Here is a 19,239-nt window from a genome sequence, read left to right as displayed (position 1 = left end):
TACTTATCAATTAGTAAAAATAACATACTGCTAATAGGAGATATAATGTTCTACTCAGATAAAAAAGAACTTTGCTGTCCAATGTGTTGTCATGAGAGAGAATATAATTTAAAACAGGTCATTCTTTTTATTCATTTATCACCTATCACATCCTTCTGAAAAATTCAAAACTAGTTTATCTGCTGCCTCTGAAAACAATATTCCTCACTTATGTGATAAACATATTTAAGTGTTCATAAAAAAACTTTGAGACAGACCTTTCCTTATTTTTTATTTTTACACTCAAATATTTAAAAAGGGCCAACATACGAGATGTGTTACAGGACCAATGTTTACCTGAACCTCAGCCACAACTTCCTGTTCATCAGCTTCAGCCAATGACTTCACGTCACTCTTGCTGATCACATTACTGAAATCTGAAACATACGAGTTGGGGTTGACTCAAAGGAGATAATTTCTGCTGCAAGTATATGTAAAAGGGCCTGATAGTTAAAGCCTAATGAATAAGTGACCTTCAAACTGGAATGGGTAGCACAAATATATTTAATCTACAAATTCATAATTTTATATATATATATATATTAAAAGGACTGCCGGCGGGCACAGTGGCTCACGCCTGTAATCCCAGCACTTTGGAGGCTGAGGCAGGTGGATCATGAGGTCAGGAAATGGAGACCATCCTGGCTAACACGGTGAAACGCCGTCTCTATTAAAAATAAAAAAAAAAAAATTAGCCGGGTGTGGTGGTGGGCATCTGTAGCAGCCCCAGCTATTCAGGAGGCTGAGGCAGGAGAATGGTGTGAACCCGGGAGGCGGAGCTTGCAGTGAGCCCAGATCAGGCCACTGCACTACAGCCTGGGCGACAGAGCGAGACTCTGTCTCAAAAAAAAAAAAAAAGAACCACCATCGGAGGGATTGGAGAATGAGAACACTAGGGAACCAAGTCATTTTATTGAAAATAGCGAATAAGGAGAAAGAAGTAAACTTTCATCCTGTGTTTTATATATAAACTGTACTACCAGGTAACCAAATAGATGAGGGAAAATTTTTCTTTGTGAAAATATTCCGGCTCAACAATAACTAACGAATGTTAATGACAGAATTAGAATATCATCATTTTTTCTAACCCCTAATGAATCAATTGAATGGACCCAGGCATTGAGCATCAGCAGCTGCTAATATCAAAAGAATAAATAGCCAATGAAAGTACACAATACCACCTATAAAGTATTCTCGCCAAGAAGAAATCGAATCTTAACCTAATTAAGGCTCTGTATTCACCTATGAATTTACAGGAACCAGAAGATAGAGGAGTATTTTAAACTTCAAGGAACATGTTAAACTACCCCATGGGGATGCAATCAGCAAGATCCAGACTATGGAAAACCTAACAGTTTCTTCAATAAATAAATTGCATGGGGCAGCAGGCGCAGGGTGAGAAGACCTATACAGAAGATTAAGAAACTTAACATATCAACCAACAGCAATGTGTGAACCTTACTTTGATCCTGATTTTAAAAAACTGTAAAAAAAAAAAAAAAAAAAAGAGACAATTTTAAATTTGAACGCTGAATGGTTATTTGAAAATAGTACTAAGAGTTCAAGACCAGCCTAGGTAACATCACTTGAACCTGGGAAGTTGAGTTTACAGTGAGCCGAGATCATGCCACTGCACTCTGTCTCGGTGACAGAGGGAGACTCTGTCTCAAAAAAAAAAAAGAAAAAAAATAATTATTTTTCATTTTTAATCTACATGTAATAATGGAAACGTGCTTTTTAAAAAATGAGTCCTTATCTTTTAGAGATGCATACTGAAATACTTATGGATAAAATTATATAATGTCTTAGATTTGCTTTAAAATAATATTGGTGGGGGAGTAGGTGACAGTATAGCTAAAACAAGATTGGGTGAGGCTCAATAACTGTTGAAACCAGCTGATAGGTACATTGGGACTTATGATACTATTCTACTTTTGTATGTCTTTAAAAGTTCGGTGAGGTGGCTCACACGTGTAATCCCCTCACTTTGGGAGGCAACGGTGGGCAGATTGCACTTGAGGCCAGGAGTTTGAGATCAGCTTAGCCAACACAGTGAAATCACGACTCTCCTAAAAATACAAAAATTAGTTAGGCATGGTGCCATGGGCCTGTAATCCCAGCTACTTGGGAGGCTGAGGCAGGAGGATCGTTTGAACCCAGGAGGTGGAGGTTGCAGTGAGATGAGATTGTGCCACTGCACTCCAGCCTGGCGACAGAGTGAGACTCCATCTCAAATAAATGAATAAATGAATGAATGTTCCGTAACAAAAAGTTTTTTTAAATAAAGAGAGGGGCCTATTACACAAGAGATTTAGTAACATAAAAATATTTTTAAAAAGTATAAAAGAGAGATGAACAAGCTAGCTTAGTACTGATATAAATTGTGCTGCAAGTTAGTAATGAATAAAATCACTACATACAATTTCATTTTAGTTTACATCAATCAAATAAAATTCTGAAATTGATTATGCCATCCAAGAAATCTGAAGTCTACTTTTCATAGGCTGTGGTGCTAATATAATTTTTTTCTTCTGCTTCATAGATTTACAGTCCAAATCAAACAATTTTTAGAACCAGAAGAGTAAACACTAGATTAACCATTATCAATGTCAATTGCTACAAAGAACTGTTTAGAGGAAAATGGAGTCTTTCACCTCATGACCAATTCAATTTTTAGCCAAGAGATTCAGCAAAAGAGTAATCCTGTTATTATATATGTCTACTTAAACTTGGCAGCACAGGGGATATATGTACATATATACCTACATATGTATATGTGATTTATATATATTTATATATATATATGTGTATGTGTATATATACACACAAATATATCAGAGATCTAGCTTGTGATCATACTAAAAATACCAGAATAACTACACACCTATGCAAATGGCTAAAATACAAAATAGAGACAACACCAAATGCTCCCAAGGATGCAAAGAAACTGGTTCACCCATGCATTGCTAGTGAAAATGTAATATGGTATAGACACTAAGGAAAACATTTGGCAGTTTCTTAATACAGAAAATATGCAATTACCATATGACTCAGCAGTTGCACTCCTGGGGGTTATTTATCCCAGAGAATGAAGGCTTAACTTTCACATAAAAATCTGTACACAGATATTTATAGCAGCTTTATTTGTAATAGTCAAAAGTAGAAACAAGTCATATGTCCTTCAATGGTGTATAGTTAAACAAACTGTGGTACATTTATACCATGGAATACTACTCAGCAATAAAAAGAAATGAACTATTTTTAAATTAAAAAAAAATTTTTTTTTGCAACTCCAGCTCAAAGGAGGAATGAACTATTAATACACACAACAGGCGACATCTGGTGGCTCATGCCTGTAATCCCAGTACTTTGGGAGGCTGAAGCAGGTGGATCACCCAAGGTCAGGAGTTTCAGACCAGCCTGGCCAATGAACATGGTGAAACCCTGTCTCTACTAAAAAAAATACAAAAATTAGCTGAGCGTGGTGGTGTGCACCTGTAATCTTAGCTACTCGGGAGGCTCAGGTGGGAGAATCGCTTGAACCCATGAGGTGGAGGTTGCAGTGAGTTGAGATGGCGACACTGCACTCCAGCCTGGGTGACAAAGCAAGACTCCTTCTCAGACAAAAAAACAAAAAAGCAAACACACACACACACACACACACACACACGCACGCACGCACACATACCAGCCTGGATGACTCTCCAGAGAATTATGCTGAGTAAAAAAAGTCATTCCCAAAAGGTTTTATACTGTATGATTTCATTTATAGAACATTCTTCGAATGATAAAATATAAAATGGAGAAAATATTAGTGGTTACCAGGGTTAATGAGGGGGTTGGCGTGGGAGAGAAGTCCATATAAGCTAATAAAAGGGCAATATAAGGGATCCTTATAGAGATGAAAATGTTCTGTATCCTGACTGTATCAGTGTTAACATCTTGGTTGTGATATTGTACTATCGTCATGTAAGATACTACATGGGGGAAGCTGGGTAAAGGGTATCTGCGATCATTTGTGTTTTTTTGTTTTTTTGTTTTTTTACAGCTGCACACAAATCTACAATTACTTCAAAATAGAAAGTTTAATTTTAAAAAGAAAACCTGTGACTATTAGCCAAAAACAAACAAAAATTAAGATGCCACAGATTAATAAAATTGCCTATTTTTACCTCTTGGGGCGTTGTGCACTGAAAACCCACTGGACGAGCTTTATATAACTTTTCAGTTCTACACAGAAGTGAATGAAATAAAATATGAGAGAGCTCTTATATATAGTCTTTTCACAAATGTTAATTTTTTGTATCATTATTCCATTTAAGTAGTATACGCTGAAGAAAGTACATATGTCTTAGACTGTAGTCTAAACCCTAAAACTCTAATACCTTTAAGCAAGCTTTAAAACTTCTCAAATGCCCTACTTACTGTTAAATCTAGTCCTTGGTTTTGGAAATATTACCAAACAGACTACACTAATACTATTAACATAAAGATCAATAATGACATCTAGAGGAGAATGGATGTAACTTCCACAGCCAAATGTATTGGATCAAAAAAATCCATGTAAATTGTATAGTAAATACAAACCTAGTTTATTTCCAGACCTCCCCTACCTAACCCCCAACCCAAGAAAGTTGTGCACATAAGAGATCACTACCTGATGATTTATACTTTCAATGCATTAAATATAGTAACAAAGAGAAGTGAAAGGCTTTTATCTGGTATGTAAAGTAAATCTCTGCTTTTCCAACAAACTCAAGTATTACCTTCCCACTTCAAAAAATAAATCAGCTTCCATGCCTCAATTCCTAAGTGTAAAATGGGGATAAGTATATACTTTTTTTTTTTTTTGGCAGGGGTGAGATGTAAAATTTGTCTACTTACAACTTTTGACTTACAAAGCATCTTGAAAGGCAAAGTAAAACGTAAAATTTTTAATTTAAGTAATCAAAGATGAATGGAAATCACATTTAGCCCTCTGAAACAGAATATTGGTCAAAAGTTTTTTTTTTTTTTTTTTTTTTTTGAGACAGAGTTTCGCTCTTGTTGCCCAGGCTGGAGTGCAATGGCACAATCTCGGCTCACTGCAATCTCCGCCTCTCCAGTTCAAGCGATTCTCCTGCTTCAGCCTCCCAAGTAGCTGGGATTATAGGCATGCGCCACCATGCCCAGCTAATTTTGTGTTTTTAGTAGAGATGGGGTTTCACCATGTTGGTCAGGCTGGTCTCAAACTCCTGACCTCAGTGATCCGCCCACCTTGGCCTCCCAAAGTGCTGGGATTACAGGCTTGAGCCACCATGCCCGGCAGGTCAACAGATTTTTAATACTTTGGAAGGACGTTAAATAAACGAGATCTTTATAGTGACAGATTCAATGAACTTACTAGTGACATAAAGGGCTCAATGAAACACACTAACTGGGATGTTGTTACGAGTTTGAAAAAGTGAACTAACATACTTACAAATGAAATATATAGTGTATTTGGGTCTTCGGAGCTCCTGAATCATATAATCCACATTCTCCTAGAAAATGAAGAACAAGCGAACAAAATATGAGGAGAGTTGCTTAAGGAAAAAAGTAATAAGCATTACCCATTGATTTGTTTATTTACTGCATCTACTGCATATTGAAGTCTAGGTTAAGTGTTGCATATGTTGGTGGATAAGGGCTGGAGACAGATAAATTTTGTGCACATGTTGGTGGGTAAGGGCTGGAGACAAAAGAGATGAATACAATGATCAGGAATCATATATTATTTAATAGTATGTGTATAATATTAAATAGTAACCAACTGCATTTTGGCCAAATTAAGATAAAGAATATAAAGGACACAGATGTTGAAATACAACATAAAATTGATTATAATTCTGCAAACTCACATCGAGCTGTTTGTCTATAAATTGTATTCACTTGCTCAAAATTCTTTTTTTTTTTTTTTTGAGATGAGGTCTCACTCTGTCGCCCAGGCTGGAGGGCAATGGCACAGTCTCGGTTCACTGCAACCTCCATCTTCCAGGTTCAAGCAATTCTCCTGTCTCAGCCTCCCAAGTAGCTGGGATTACAGGTTTGTGCCACCACACCCAGCTAATTTTTTGTAATTTTAGTAGACACAGGGTTTCACCATGTTGGCCAGGCTGGTCTTGAACTCCTGACCTCAACTGATCTACTGGCTTGGCCTCCCAAGTGCTAGGATTACAGGTGTGAGCCACTGCGCCTGGCCTGATCAAAATTCTTACCTAGAACATCAAATGTGTCTATTCCTTTAAAAATTAACATTCAAGAGAAAATATAGTTAATTATATTCACTTTGGCTTTTAATTTATTGGGATGTAAGACTCTGCACAACTACAATGTTTGTGAAGTATTTGCAAGTAGTAGGCTAGGATCTTTCTATAATTACATTAATTTAAAATAAAGTATAAAAGTTTAAAACAAAAAAGTTGATTTTTATATGGTCAAAATATAAGAATTCCGATTACATAAGATTATAATGCAGGTTTTATTGATTTTTGATACTATAATACCTGGTTAAATTTCAATATAAATTGTTCCCTAAACATATTTAGTAATTTGTTTTAAAAATCACCTTTCTTTACAGAATTAAAAAAAAAATGTAAGCAATGTATACTGCTTATTAATGGGGAAAAGGTTTTAAAAATTGTCATTTAGATTTAAAAATGCATTCAAATTAACTTTATAATATAATCTTAAGAAAAAAATTTAAAATATCTTTTAAACCTCAATTACTTCCTCGTAATATGCTAGGCAAAAATAACAAACTGAATTAAAAGATTCCTAAAAGTTCAGACAATGTGGAAAAAGACAAAAGAGAATATACAAAATAATAAAAAGAAAAAGGAAAGATTATTATTATTATTATTATTTTTTGAGACAGAGTCTTGCTCTGCCGCCAGGCTGGACTACAGTGGCGTGATCTCAGCTCACTGCAACCTCCAACTCCCTGGTTCAAGCAATTCTCCTGCCTCAGCCTCCCTAGTAGCTGGGACTACAGGTGCCTGCCACCACGCCTGGCTAATTGTTTTTGTGTGTGTGTGTATTTTCAGTAGAGACGGGGTTTCACCATGTTGGCCAGGATGGTCTCGATCTCCTGACCGCGTGATCTGCCTGCCTGGGCCTCCCAAAGTGCTAGGATTACAGGTGTGAGCCACCGTGCCCGGCCAAAAGGAAAGATTCTTAAAAGAGTTTGAGAGACAGTACATAGCAGTCAAAGAGTTTCTCTAATAAAAAAATTAGCCGGGCGTGGTGGCTCAAGCCTGTAATCCCAGCACTTTGGGAGGCCGAGACGGGCGATCGCCTGCGGTCAGAGATCGAACCATCCTGGCACATGGTGAAACCCCGCCTCTACTAAAATACAAAACCAGCCGGGCGCGGGTGGCGGGCGCCTGTGGAACTCCAGCCACCGGAGGCTGAGGCAGGAGAATGGCCTGAACCTGGAGGCGGAGCTTGCAGTACGTGAGATCGCGCCGCACTGCACTCCAGCCCAGTATACAGCTGAAAGATCATCTCCAAAAAAAAAAACAAAAACAAAACAAACAAAAAAAAAAATTAGGAAATAATGAACTAGATCATCTCTAAGGTACCTCTTGAAGCAAAATATCATGACTAAGAGCTACAAATATGAAACAACTGGAAACTATTATAACACAGCATGTGTTCATTAATTCAGCAACTATTCATTGAGTGTCCACTGTGTGACAGGCATTGGGAATATAGGGTGAGAAAAAACAGATATCATATCTGTTTTCATGGATTACTGCTGGTAATCACCCAAACCATACAAAAGTTCAAACCATGACACGCAATAGGGAGATAAAGATGGTTTTGTAAATGCACATAAGGGGCAGGTTTGACCTGGTCAGCAAAACCAGGGAAGGGTTACTTGAGGAAGTGAAGTTCCAGGCAGAAGAAGAAGCCTATGCAAAGGTCCTGTGGCATGACAGAACAAGGGGAATATAGTGGATTGAAAGATTAAGGTGATTAAGGTGCAGAGTGCAAAAGGGGAATGGTTCGAAATGAGGCTGGAGAAATGGTAGAAACCAGACCATGCTGCACCTTGAAGGCTACAAGGACTTTTGCCCTTATCAGAAAAGCAATGAGAAGTCATTTAAGGATTTCAAGCAGGAGTGCCATGATCAAATTTGCATTCTGGAAAGTACGTATGTACAAGCATGATAAAGTGCATTAGAGTTGAAGAATATGAATATGAATCAACAAAGTATAACAGCCAGGCGCGGTGGCTCACGCCTGTAATCCCAGCACTTTGGGAGGCCGAGGAGGGCGGATCATGAAGTCAGGAGATCGAGACTATCCTGGCTAACACAGTGAAACCCCATCTCTACTAAAAATACAAAAAAATTAGCCAGGTGTGGTGGCAGGCGCCCGTAGTCCCAGCTACTCCGGAGGCTGAGGCAGGAGAAGCGTGAACCCGGGAGGTGGAGCTTGCAGTGGGCCTGAGATTGCGCCACTGCACTCCAGCCTGGGCAACACAGGGATACTCCAAAAAAAAAAAGAAAGTATTAAAATAGGAAAGGATTTTTAAAGGAGAAACTCAAGCTAGATTTAGAAGGTGATGGACAAAAAGTGACAAATGGCCAAATAACTTTTAATTAGTGGAAGAAAAGAAACCAAACAGTGAACAGGAATGAGCATGTAAAATTGCTCATTCCAACAGTAGCCCAGCTGGCTACAGAGGAGGAGCAGACCTAGGACACAGGAAGGCTAGATACATATGGGCAAATCAAACCAACAAAGGAGGGCTTTAACTCCTGGGCTAAATATAGATTTAATCATGGAAATAACATCAAACCACCAGAGGTTTCTGAGCATAAATGTGAATAAAGTGGTAAAGATTCAAGACACTCATAGCTGTATACGAAATTAAGTGTTGATGGTGTTCAATGTGACAGATACGGAGGTTAATCCAGGAATAAAGTAATGTGGGTCTCTGTTAAGAGTAGTTCATTAGTGGCAATGGGAATAGCTGTGAACCTAAAAGACATCTTGAAGGAAGAATTGGCTGTAAGGGGTCAACTGAAATATGGAAACAAAACAAGAAAAATGAAGGTTATAATACTGATGAACCAGGATAATTATGATGCCACAAATTATGAAAATACAAATTTATTTTGCCTTCTTAATGCTTTCAGATTAGAGTGTGCTGCATCTGCCTGGGCAGATGGAAACTCAGTTTATGCAGTACCTTTGTAGGTCGAAGAAAACAAATTGCCTTCAGGTGTTTCATGATCTCTCGATTTTGAGAATCAATGCGTTCAAAGAGGTACACTTCTTTCTGTAGAATCTCCGATTGTGTGTATACCATACTCACTATGCCAGTCTGTAAAAACAAAGGATTAACTAAAAGTATGCTAGTCTAGTATAATAAAAACAAGTAGCATATCTAAGCCTCTTTTTTCATTAATACTTAGCTGGATAACTTAAATAGTAATATACGTAATAACATTTACTGAACATCCAAACAGGTAGGTAACATACAAGAACGAAAAATACGCTCTCTCCTTTCAGCTGAAGTGTCAAGGTTAAAAACAAAAAACAAAGAAAAAACATGCTCTCTTTGAACTGGAACAATCCATACATTTCCAAAAATATTTTTTTCTATCACCTTAAAGAATTTGTTTTCTGGTCTATGGCCAACAAATAACCTGTCAGTTCAGCTTGAGCTCCAACAGCTTTACTTTTAAAACGCAATGTTGAGTGGAAACAGTAGGCCCATCCCAAAGTCTTCCAAGTGCTCTAACATATTAATGATTTATTGGCAGAGACATTTATTAAAAGATTTCTGATTCCAATAAATTGTTTCGGGTAGAAGTAGTCTCTGGGCAGTGGCTGGAGCCATTTAGACTGAAAAACCCACCGGGCAAGCTTTATACAACTTTTCAATTCGACACAAACTGACCCTTATGTTCATATCTTTAATTAAATGCTAAATCCTACTGTGGAATGGGACCAGCTATTGTAAGGTTGAGAGGGTTCCTTGACAAATGCTGAGCAAAAGCAAACTCACCGTCTCTTTATCCATGAGAAGTACTTTCATACCAGGCCCGCTGTCCTCTATCATTTTGGAAATGTACTGCTTCACAGCAAAAACCACGTTCATGGCGGCGAATTGACAAGTATCCCACAGCCCTTCCCGCCCCTTATTCTGTCTAAATTAACCCCCGGTCTGTTGGCGGGGTCTCAGCTGCTTCCTCCCAGCCGGGCTTCGGCTTCCGGGAGTCCGGGCAACCACGGTGCTGGGAGTTGTAGTTCCGCTTGAGTGTACGGGGCACCAAGCCTATCCCGGGGATGGAAAAATCCGGCTGAGACGCCCTGGGCTGTTGCCACGCGCGGGCGCTATTCTCCTCCCACCTGCGGCCTGCATATGCCTGTGGCCCGGACTCTCAGACCTCTATTGCCCTTTGGTCCTGGAGGCGCAGCCGCAGCCTGAAGCCCAAGAGAGTGGAGCCTCGCGAAATGAGGAACCTGGCACAAGGTTTGCTTTGTGGAAGCAGGAAGCAGGAACGACGGAGCGTGGCCGTGGTCCCTATTTGCCATTAACGCTTTCTTGCATGGCAGTGAGAGATGAGGGCAAGGGAGGTGGCATGATGCTCCCGGCCACTTGGGACTCGGCGAGACGGCATTTAATAAATCACACGCGGTATCTGCGAAACAGTGGTCGAGATTCGTCTTCCCGGCTTCACTGGGTCAGTAATAGGCGGGAACAGTGCCCCTGTGTTGAGGCTGCAGAGGCCCGAATTGGTTTTCCCAAGACAGAGGGGCATATGAAATTGAACATGAATGAATGAACAAAGGGAACGCGTTTTAGGGATGTTTTTGAGGAGAGGCCTGAGGTTCTCCAGGAGGGTCTGCAGCGCGGGTCGGCCGTGGGGGCTCTCAGCCCGCGTGACCACCGGACCTGCAAGCGTACCCCTGCCCCACCCCCGGCTCGGCGCTCTGAGCAATCGGACTCTGCCAGCTCCAACTCCGGCGGGGCGCGGGCCACCCGCGACGCTGAAACTGCAGGCAAGAGCGGAGTTGACTGGGTCCTTTGAAATGGGTAGGGGACATGTATCCGGTAGAACTAAAACAAACTAGCGTGGGGATTTGAAGCCAAAACCTTCAAGTTTTTATTGAATCTTAAAACCATCAACTTCCAAATGTTTACATTTGTGTTTACACCACACAAGTCTCCCCTCTATCATGGCATTTGTCGAAAAGGAGGGTAGATGTTTGTTTTTCGCACCTTTACTTTGGGGAATTGTAAAATCAGGCAGATAATAAGAAACAACTGTTAGAAATCAGTAACTAAAAATGCTTATGAATATTTTCACCAAAATAATGACCAGTGTTTGTGAGGTCAATAGATTCAGGATTACCAAATAAATTCTTTCATTATATTGTAAGAAGTACACAATTGAAATAGACAAGTAGCACTTTAACGTTAATCTTCTTAAGATTATGCAACATCATATACAATTTTCAAATCCCTTAAGGGAGATCAGAAACTACTGAAATATAAGAGATTTTTGTCACCTCTGAAATTGTGAAGAATATGTTTTTTTTTTTTTTCAGCTTTTCTACCAAGTAAATAAAGCTTCCATTTAGGCATTTTACTAATTTTTAGATGTGTTTTGAAAGAAAAGTCTTAAGTTATATATTAAAGTGAAAATGTGAATCTTTAAATGGATACAAGTAAGAAAAACTAATGTTATATGAACATTCCATTCTTATCAATTTAAATGTTCATATCTTACAGAAAACGTGGAAACAATGCTAATGAAAATCCTGTAAATCCTGTAAATTACTGATATTTGAAAATTCACCTCCAATCTCCCATGTCACTTGGTTTTTATTTTTCCTACCTATAATTTAGACTGCAGTATAGAAGACTTTTTCCCCCATTTTCTGTGCTTTTTTAAGAAAGGAGGAGATAAAGACTTGTCTATGAAATTTGTGCCTTTTTATTTATTTTTTATATTTTTTATTTTTTTGAAATTTGTGCCTTTTTAAACAATAGTCAATTTGTAAGCAATATATGGAAAGAATCTGCATCCTTTTGATGATTTATACTTGGACACATAACTTTTTGAGGGAGGAGGAAAATACCTACTTGACAGCTTACTAATTCACTCCATTTTCCATAAAATGTAAATGGTGTCAGTGGCAGTGATATTTTATACATTGAGTGATAAGATATGGAACATAAACATTTTGAACAAAATAATTATTACATATTTAAAGGGTGCTGTGATGGTCCTGAAGTTAGACAGCATGCTTCCTTCCTGAAGAAAACCACACAAGCCATTTTAAATGTCTCCAAATTAAGAACTTCTTTTGTATCCCCACACCTCTAAAATTAGGACTGAAACCAATGATAAAATCCAAACTCTTGCTTTGTAACTCATCCAGTATAAACCCAGAGTTACTTGTTTTGTTGTAGGCAAGTGACAGCAAATCCAGAATATGAAGTGCCTGCTTATTTTTAATTTAGGGCATAAATAAACTATAATAAGAAATATTTTCAATAGTAAAGACATTAAAAAATAAATCATGACATCCTTCAAATATGAATGATTACATTAACTTAAAATCTTCAACTTGAAAACTTTGTTTTCACTGGGTCCAAGAAATCAGTGCTTTAAGGATAGAAAACAGGAAGTCAAAAAATGCAGTATTGGTCAGGCAGGTGGCTCACTCCTGTAATCCCAGCACTTTGAAAGCCAAGGCGAGGCCAATCGCTTGAGTCCAGAAGTTCAAGACCAGCCTAGGCAATATGATGAAACCCTGTCTGTACAAAAAAATACAAAAAATTAGTTGAGCATGGTGGCCGGCGCCTGCAGTCCCAGCTACTTGGGACGATGAGATGGGAGGATCACCTGAACCCAGGAGGTTGAGGTTACAGTGTGCCACTGCACTGCAGCTTGGGTGACAGAGTGAGACCCTGTCTCCAAAAAAAAAAAAGAAAAGAAAAAGCATTATTTACATTTGCACATTTTATTTCGGCTTGTAAATATGTAAGTTAATCAGGAATGATTTAAATAATTAAATGTACTTCAGCTTTCTCCAAAGTGTGTACTATTTAGAGGTTTAACTACTCATTTTGTGTTTAATCTACACTTGATCTTAGCCAAAAGGCGAGAAGCAATTTTGTGTTTAATCAAAATCATGATTTTCCCCCATCAGAACTCAAGGCTTCAACACAAAACAAAGAATATGTAAATAAGCTTCAGTATAATTATAATAACAATATGGCCAACTCTTAGTTATTTTAGATTATTAATTCTCTATTTACCATAATCCTTGTTGCTTCATGTTAACACTTCTCTCATAAGCCATGGATAGGAAGGAAGTAAAGATGAAATTCAATGAAACTGAAGTTAATTAGATTTCCTACTTGATAACAATTGAAAAAAATATTTGCATAAAGAATGGCAGTATTGGCCAGCCACAGTGGTTCATGCCTGTAATCCTAGCACTTTGGGAGACTAAGGCAGGAGGATTGCTTGAGCCCAGGAGTTCGAGATCAACCTGGGAAACATAGCTAAACCTTGTCTCTACACAAAATTTAAAAATTAGCTAGGCATAGTGGGTGCATTTGTGGTCCTAGCTACTCGAGATGCGTGGTAGTAGGATTGCTTGAGCCCTGGAAGTCGAGGCTGCAGTGAGCCATGTTCATGCTACTGCACTCCAGCCTGGGCAACAGAGTGGGACCCTGAAAGAAAGAAAGAAAGAAAGAGAGAGAAAGAGAGAAAGAAAGAAAGAGAGAAAAGAAAGAAAGAAAGGATTGCTTGTATCATACAACTAGTATTTGTGCAGTGTTCTTAACCTCTCTAACCATTTCCTCATCAGATAAATGGTAATAACATAACCTACCTCGTGAATTTGTGACAATTAAATGAAATAATGTGCAAAAAAGTATTTTACACAGTGCATGGTGCATGGTAAATGCTCAATAAATATCAGCTTTGATTATTAGAAATCAAAAGATAAACATGTTTTAGTTTATTTTTCACTTATGGTTATATGTATTTCCCATTGACAAGAAAATGTAAACATAGATCAATTTCAGCAAATGTAATCTATAGTTTCTAAATATAATTTCCATTAAGACTTGATCTTGTATTACTATACAATAATAGAAATACTAATGGGAAGATTTGACCTACTCCATCATAATTTGTAAAACATGCAATTTTTATGAAGAAAAAACTTAAGAAAAATATGCTTCAAATGATTTCAGAGGCTTAGTGTCTATGCAGCCTCAAATTAAACAGAATTTGTTAAATTTTCATCACAGTTCACTGTGATGTGTTGAGCTTTACGGTAGCAAAAACATGCAATAGCTTTAAATCATTAAGTAAAAATTAGCTGCATGAAGAGTTCTGTCTGCACATTCAGTAATTTCAGTGATTTCACCTTTCTGAGTAGGTAAATTGATAATAGCCACAGTGAGAATATTATAGCTGACTTGGCTCGTAGCATGACTACCAACCGGCTATCAAATCCTGTGCAGACTCCTTTAAAATAACGATCCTGAATTCACACTTTTGATTACAAATAAGTTCACCATTTGTAGCATTTTGAGATGACCAAAGAAGCTGGATTTCTGTATGACAACCACTCCACAGCAAGAAACATTTCTCGTTTTTTTCTTTGAGACCGGGTCTTGCTCTGTCACCCAGGCTGGAGTGCAGTGGTGCCATCTCGGCTCACTGCAACCTCTGCCTCGGTTCCAGTGATTATCATGCCTCAGCCTCCTGAGTAGCTGGCACTACAGGCGCCTGCCACCAAACCCAGCTAATTTTTGTATTTTTAGTACAGACAGCGTTTCACCATGTTGGCCCGGCTGGTCTCGAACTCCTGGCCTCAAGTGATCTGCTTGCCTTGGCCTCCCAAAGTGCTGGGATTATAGGCATGAGCCACCATGCCTGGCCTAGAACCATTTCTATCTGCAGAAACTACAGGTAATATTCTCAGAGACCTGAGTAACTGAAAATTTAGTTAAATAAGATCTTTGCATTCCCAAGGATGAAATGATCTAGTGTGAGTGAAATTTTTGGTGATTTGAGCTTGTTATAAATATAAGTCAGGGCCACCCTTGGTGGTCACGCCTGTAAGCCCAGCACTTTGGGAGGCCGAGATGGGTGTATCACTTGAGGTCAGGAGTTTGAGACCAGCCTGATCAACATGGTAAAACCCATCTCTACTAAAAATACACAATTAGCTGGGAGTGGTGGTGCACCCCTGTAATCCCAGCTACTTGGGAGGCTGAGGCAGGAGAATTGCTTGAACCCAGGAGGTGAAGGTTGCAGTGAGCTGAGATTGCGCCATTGCAGTCCAGCCCGGGCGACAAGAGTGAAACTCTGTCTCAGAAAAAAAAAAAAAAAAAGAAAAGAAAAGAAAAGAAAAAAAGAAACAATGTATATCAGGTTTCTCCCTTCACTTTTTAATCAGTTCTAGACCATTGTATAGATTAGCAGCTTACAAAATGTAGACTGTGCACTATGGTAGTTTTGTAAGTTGCTCTGATATATAAAATAGAATGTGCTTTTGTTTAAGAGAGATTCCTAACTAACATGGGTAGAAAAGAACAGTTGCTCAGAGTAAGACATAACTTCTTGGGCAAAACATTAGAAAAGGGAATTTGCTGAAAATGAAATAAATGATTAGTAAATGCGAAGAGATACTTAATGGTAATCTAAAAATTGCAAATTAAAGTCACAATGGAATTGCCGTTTCATATCCAAAAATTAAAATGTCTGCTAATACCAAGTGTTGGTAAAAATGTAGAAAAACACTTCATATGTTGGTAGTAGAAGTGTAAAAATTGATATAACATTTTGGAGAGCAATGTGGACATTAAAAAGCTAAAGATGTACTATACATACTCTTGTGCTCAAAAATTCTTCCACTTGGTATATATCACTCTTGCTTCCATGGAAACTCCCAAAGAAGCTTCCTTTCTTTGATCTGTGAATGGGCCATATGTGCAAAGTGGCCCCCAAATGCTGAAGGAGCTGAGAAGGCAAAGAAGGAGGCAGACAGACCCAGTTTGTCAGCTTTGAGTGATTATTAGGCGAATTTACAGACAGAAATATGGTCCTGGGCAGCTGCATGACAGGTAGATCTCTGCATCGAAACCTCCCAGACCCAGGGCTTATATCTTAGGGAAAGTATATGTGCTCTGGAAGGAGTATGTAGGTGGCTATGGGCATCACAGCCTATGATTTCTGCAACAGCATCAAGTGTGGTTTAGGTGGAAACTTACAGTGAATAGAGGTTCTTGCATAAAGACTAATACATCATTTAGACATTCTGGAGGCATTCCCAGACTTGGGGTTAGTCAGAAGTTACATGGCAGATTAGCATTTAAAATAAAGTCACTCTAGTCCCCACACTTGTTATTAGGCTAGGAGTAGCCAAGCAGGTCTTGGGGCAGCCAGAGCCCCGGGCAGGTCACTGCTGGCTATGAACAGCCCCCCTTTTCTTTTTTTACCTATATGCTTTTCCAAGATTTCCTGTGTGCGGTCATGAAAGGAATTGGAAATCATTGCCCTAGAGAACTCTCACATATATGTGAGACACATATAAGAATGTTCTTAACAGTATTGCTGATAATAGCAAAAAAGTTGAAAACAACCTAAAAGATCATCAACAGAAGAATAAATAAATAAATCATGGTATGATTTTATAACAAAATACTGTATTCATATTTAGCAGTTAAGATGAATAAACCAGAGTTAAGGGCATCCATATGGTTGAATCTAAAAAAGATGGTAGGTGTATAGAAACAACATACACAGTCCTTGTCGAGTATGATATTATTTGTATAACATCTGAAAACATGCAAAAATAATATTATATTGCTTAGGGCTACAGACCTATAGATAGGTGTATGAAGAAATGCTACATGTGACTGGGCACAGTGGCTTACGCCTGTAATCCTAGCACTTTGCAAGCCAAGGCGAGAGGATTGCTGGAGGCCGGAAGTTTGAGACCAGCCAGGGCAACACAGGGAGACACCATCTCTACGAAAAAAATTTTTTTTTTTTTTAAATCAGCCGGGTGAGATGAGCTTGAGGCTACAGTGAGCCATGATCGTTCCACTGCACCCCAGCATGGGCGACAGCAAGACCCTGTCTGGAAAAAAAAAAAAAAAAAAAGAAAAGAAAAAGAAAAATTCAGAATGATAACCAAATTAAATTAGTGGTTATTTCTAGCATGGGAGCAAGAGGGATGCCACTGAGAACCAGAGCACAGGTACTTCTATAATGCTGATGCTTCATTTCTTTTTCTTTGTTTGTTTTGTTTTTTTTTTTTTTGAGATGGAGTCGCGCTCTGTTGCCCAGGCTGGAGTGCAGTGGAGCAATCTTGGCTCATTGCAAGCTCTGTCTCCCGGATTCATGCCCTCTCCCCTCCGCAGCCCCCAAGGTTGTTGGGACTACATCCCCCCCCCGCCCCCCCCCTTTTTTATTTTTTTTTTTTTTTTTTTTTTTTAGTAGAGACGGGGTTTCACGGTGTTTGCCAGGATGGTCTCCATCTCCTCACCTCGTGATCCGCCGGCCTCGGCCTCCCAAAGTGCTGTGATTACAGGCGTGAGCCCGTGCCCGGCCGCTTCATTTCTTAAGATGGGTGGAGGGTATGTGGATATTCCTCATATTTAATAATAGCTTTTTGCCTGTCTTACTGCAGAATAAATATTTAATCTGACTTTACTGGTGGAAAGTCAACCTTCAGCCTCAGCTTTGGGCAGAATTAATTGCTGGATAAACTGTAACCTTCATTCCTTCAGTAAATACCTATTACACATCTTCTATGTCAGATGCTATATTAGTTTGATAGGGCTGCAATAATGAAGTACCCCCAGACTCAGTAGCTTAAACAATAGAAACCTATTTCCTCAATAGTTCTGGTGGCTAGACGTCTAAGGTCAAGTGTCAAAAGTTGGTTTCTTCTGAGGTCTCTCGTAGATGGCTGTCTTCTCCTGTGTCTTCACATGGTCTCTATGTGGTGTCTGTGTCCTAATCTCTTCTTATAAGGACACCAATCATACTAGAGTAGGGCCCACCCTAATGACCTCATTTAACCTTAATTACCTCTTTAAAGACCCTTTCTCCAAATGCAATCCCATACTGAGATACTGAAGGTCAGGACTTCAACACAGGAATTTTGGGGGGACACAGTTCATCACCTAACATACTGATTGGTGAATAAATCCTTCAGCCCTAGATGTCACCTAATAGCCTAAAAATATGTGAGATGAGGCGTTGAAATCTCACTGAAGGAGTCACACTGATGTTACTTGTATTTTCTCTTTTATATCCTAATATTAAGTAAGAACATATGGCCCTACTTCTACCCTTGATTTTTTTTCTCTTTTAAACTATCTTCTATTTCATGAAATGGTTGAAATGACTAAAAGTATACTAAATCAAAAGACTGCTGGGTTTTTTTGTTTGTTTTGCAATGGCAAACAGATGTAATGGATCGTGTAATTCATATTGGTCTGAACCCTTCCAACTTTTAGCTGAATATTTTGTATTTACATTGTTATTAAGTTTTATGTTTATGTTTTTAAAATTTTTTTTAATATTTTTTCTTTTTTTTCCCCGCTCTTTGCAGAGCAAGGCTACTCCATAGGCAGTGTGCCCAGAGTAGCTGAGTTTTATGTTTATTTTAATGAACATATTAGTAAATGTTTATCTTCCCTACTTAGACTGGGCATTAAAGAAAGAATATGATGGTGACTCACGCCTGTAATCCCATCACTTTGAGAGGATGAGGCGGGCGGATCACTTGAGGTCGGGAGTTCAAGACCCAGCCTGACCAACATGGTAAAACCCCATCTCTACTAAAAATACAAAATTAGCCGGGTATGGTGGCGCATGCCTGGAATCCCAGCTACTTGGGAGGCTGAGGCAGGAGAATTCCTTGAATCTGGGAGAAAGAGGATGCAGTAAGCTGAGATCGCGCCATTGCACTCCAGCCTGGGCAACAGGAGTGAAATTCTGTCTCAAAGAAAAAAAAAAAAAAAAAAAAAGGAATATGAAAAGTGGCAGGGCATGGTGGCTCATGCCTGTAATCCCAGGACTTTGGGAGGCAGAGGTGGGTGGATCATGAGGTCAGGAGTTCAAGACCAGCCTGGCCAAGATGGTGAAATCCTGTCTCTACTAAAAACTACAA

The 19,239-nt window shown here is 38.9% G+C and overlaps 1 protein-coding gene and 1 long non-coding RNA gene across 5 annotated transcripts in view; one reads left to right on the top strand and one right to left on the bottom strand.

Annotated features, from left to right (window-relative positions):
- LOC110740794 overlaps window positions 1-1,379 on the top strand; it is a 76,859-nt gene extending 75,480 nt beyond the window's left edge. The window contains exon 4 of the long non-coding RNA XR_002515967.2: window positions 1,296-1,379. This is a non-coding gene — a long non-coding RNA (uncharacterized LOC110740794). The remainder of the gene's footprint in view (window positions 1-1,295) is intronic.
- Window positions 1-11,125, bottom strand: part of VPS45 (vacuolar protein sorting 45 homolog) — an 82,054-nt gene extending 70,929 nt beyond the window's left edge. For 2 of the 4 annotated variants that reach the window (XR_002515955.2, XM_021923252.1), the window contains exons 1-4: window positions 10,082-10,364; window positions 9,260-9,394; window positions 5,501-5,561; window positions 337-416 (exon numbers count right to left, since the gene is read on the bottom strand). Coding sequence is in view for 3 of the 4 variants with exons in the window: in XM_021923252.1 (XP_021778944.1) it covers window positions 337-416; window positions 5,501-5,561; window positions 9,260-9,394; window positions 10,082-10,174 (369 nt within the window). In the remaining variant the exon portion in view is untranslated. Of the gene's footprint in view, window positions 1-336; window positions 417-5,500; window positions 5,562-9,259; window positions 9,415-10,081 lie in introns of all 4 variants that reach the window. The other 2 variants (XM_003892567.5, XM_003892568.4) reach the window with 2 other exon arrangements.
- Window positions 11,126-19,239: the final 8,114 nt, after the last annotated feature.

Source organism: Papio anubis, chromosome 1 (genome assembly GCF_008728515.1).
Source record: "Papio anubis isolate 15944 chromosome 1, Panubis1.0, whole genome shotgun sequence".
Taxonomy (NCBI): Eukaryota; Metazoa; Chordata; class Mammalia; order Primates; family Cercopithecidae; genus Papio; species Papio anubis.
Note: the sequence above shows the minus strand (reverse complement) of the source record. Positions and strands in the feature narration are given on the sequence as shown.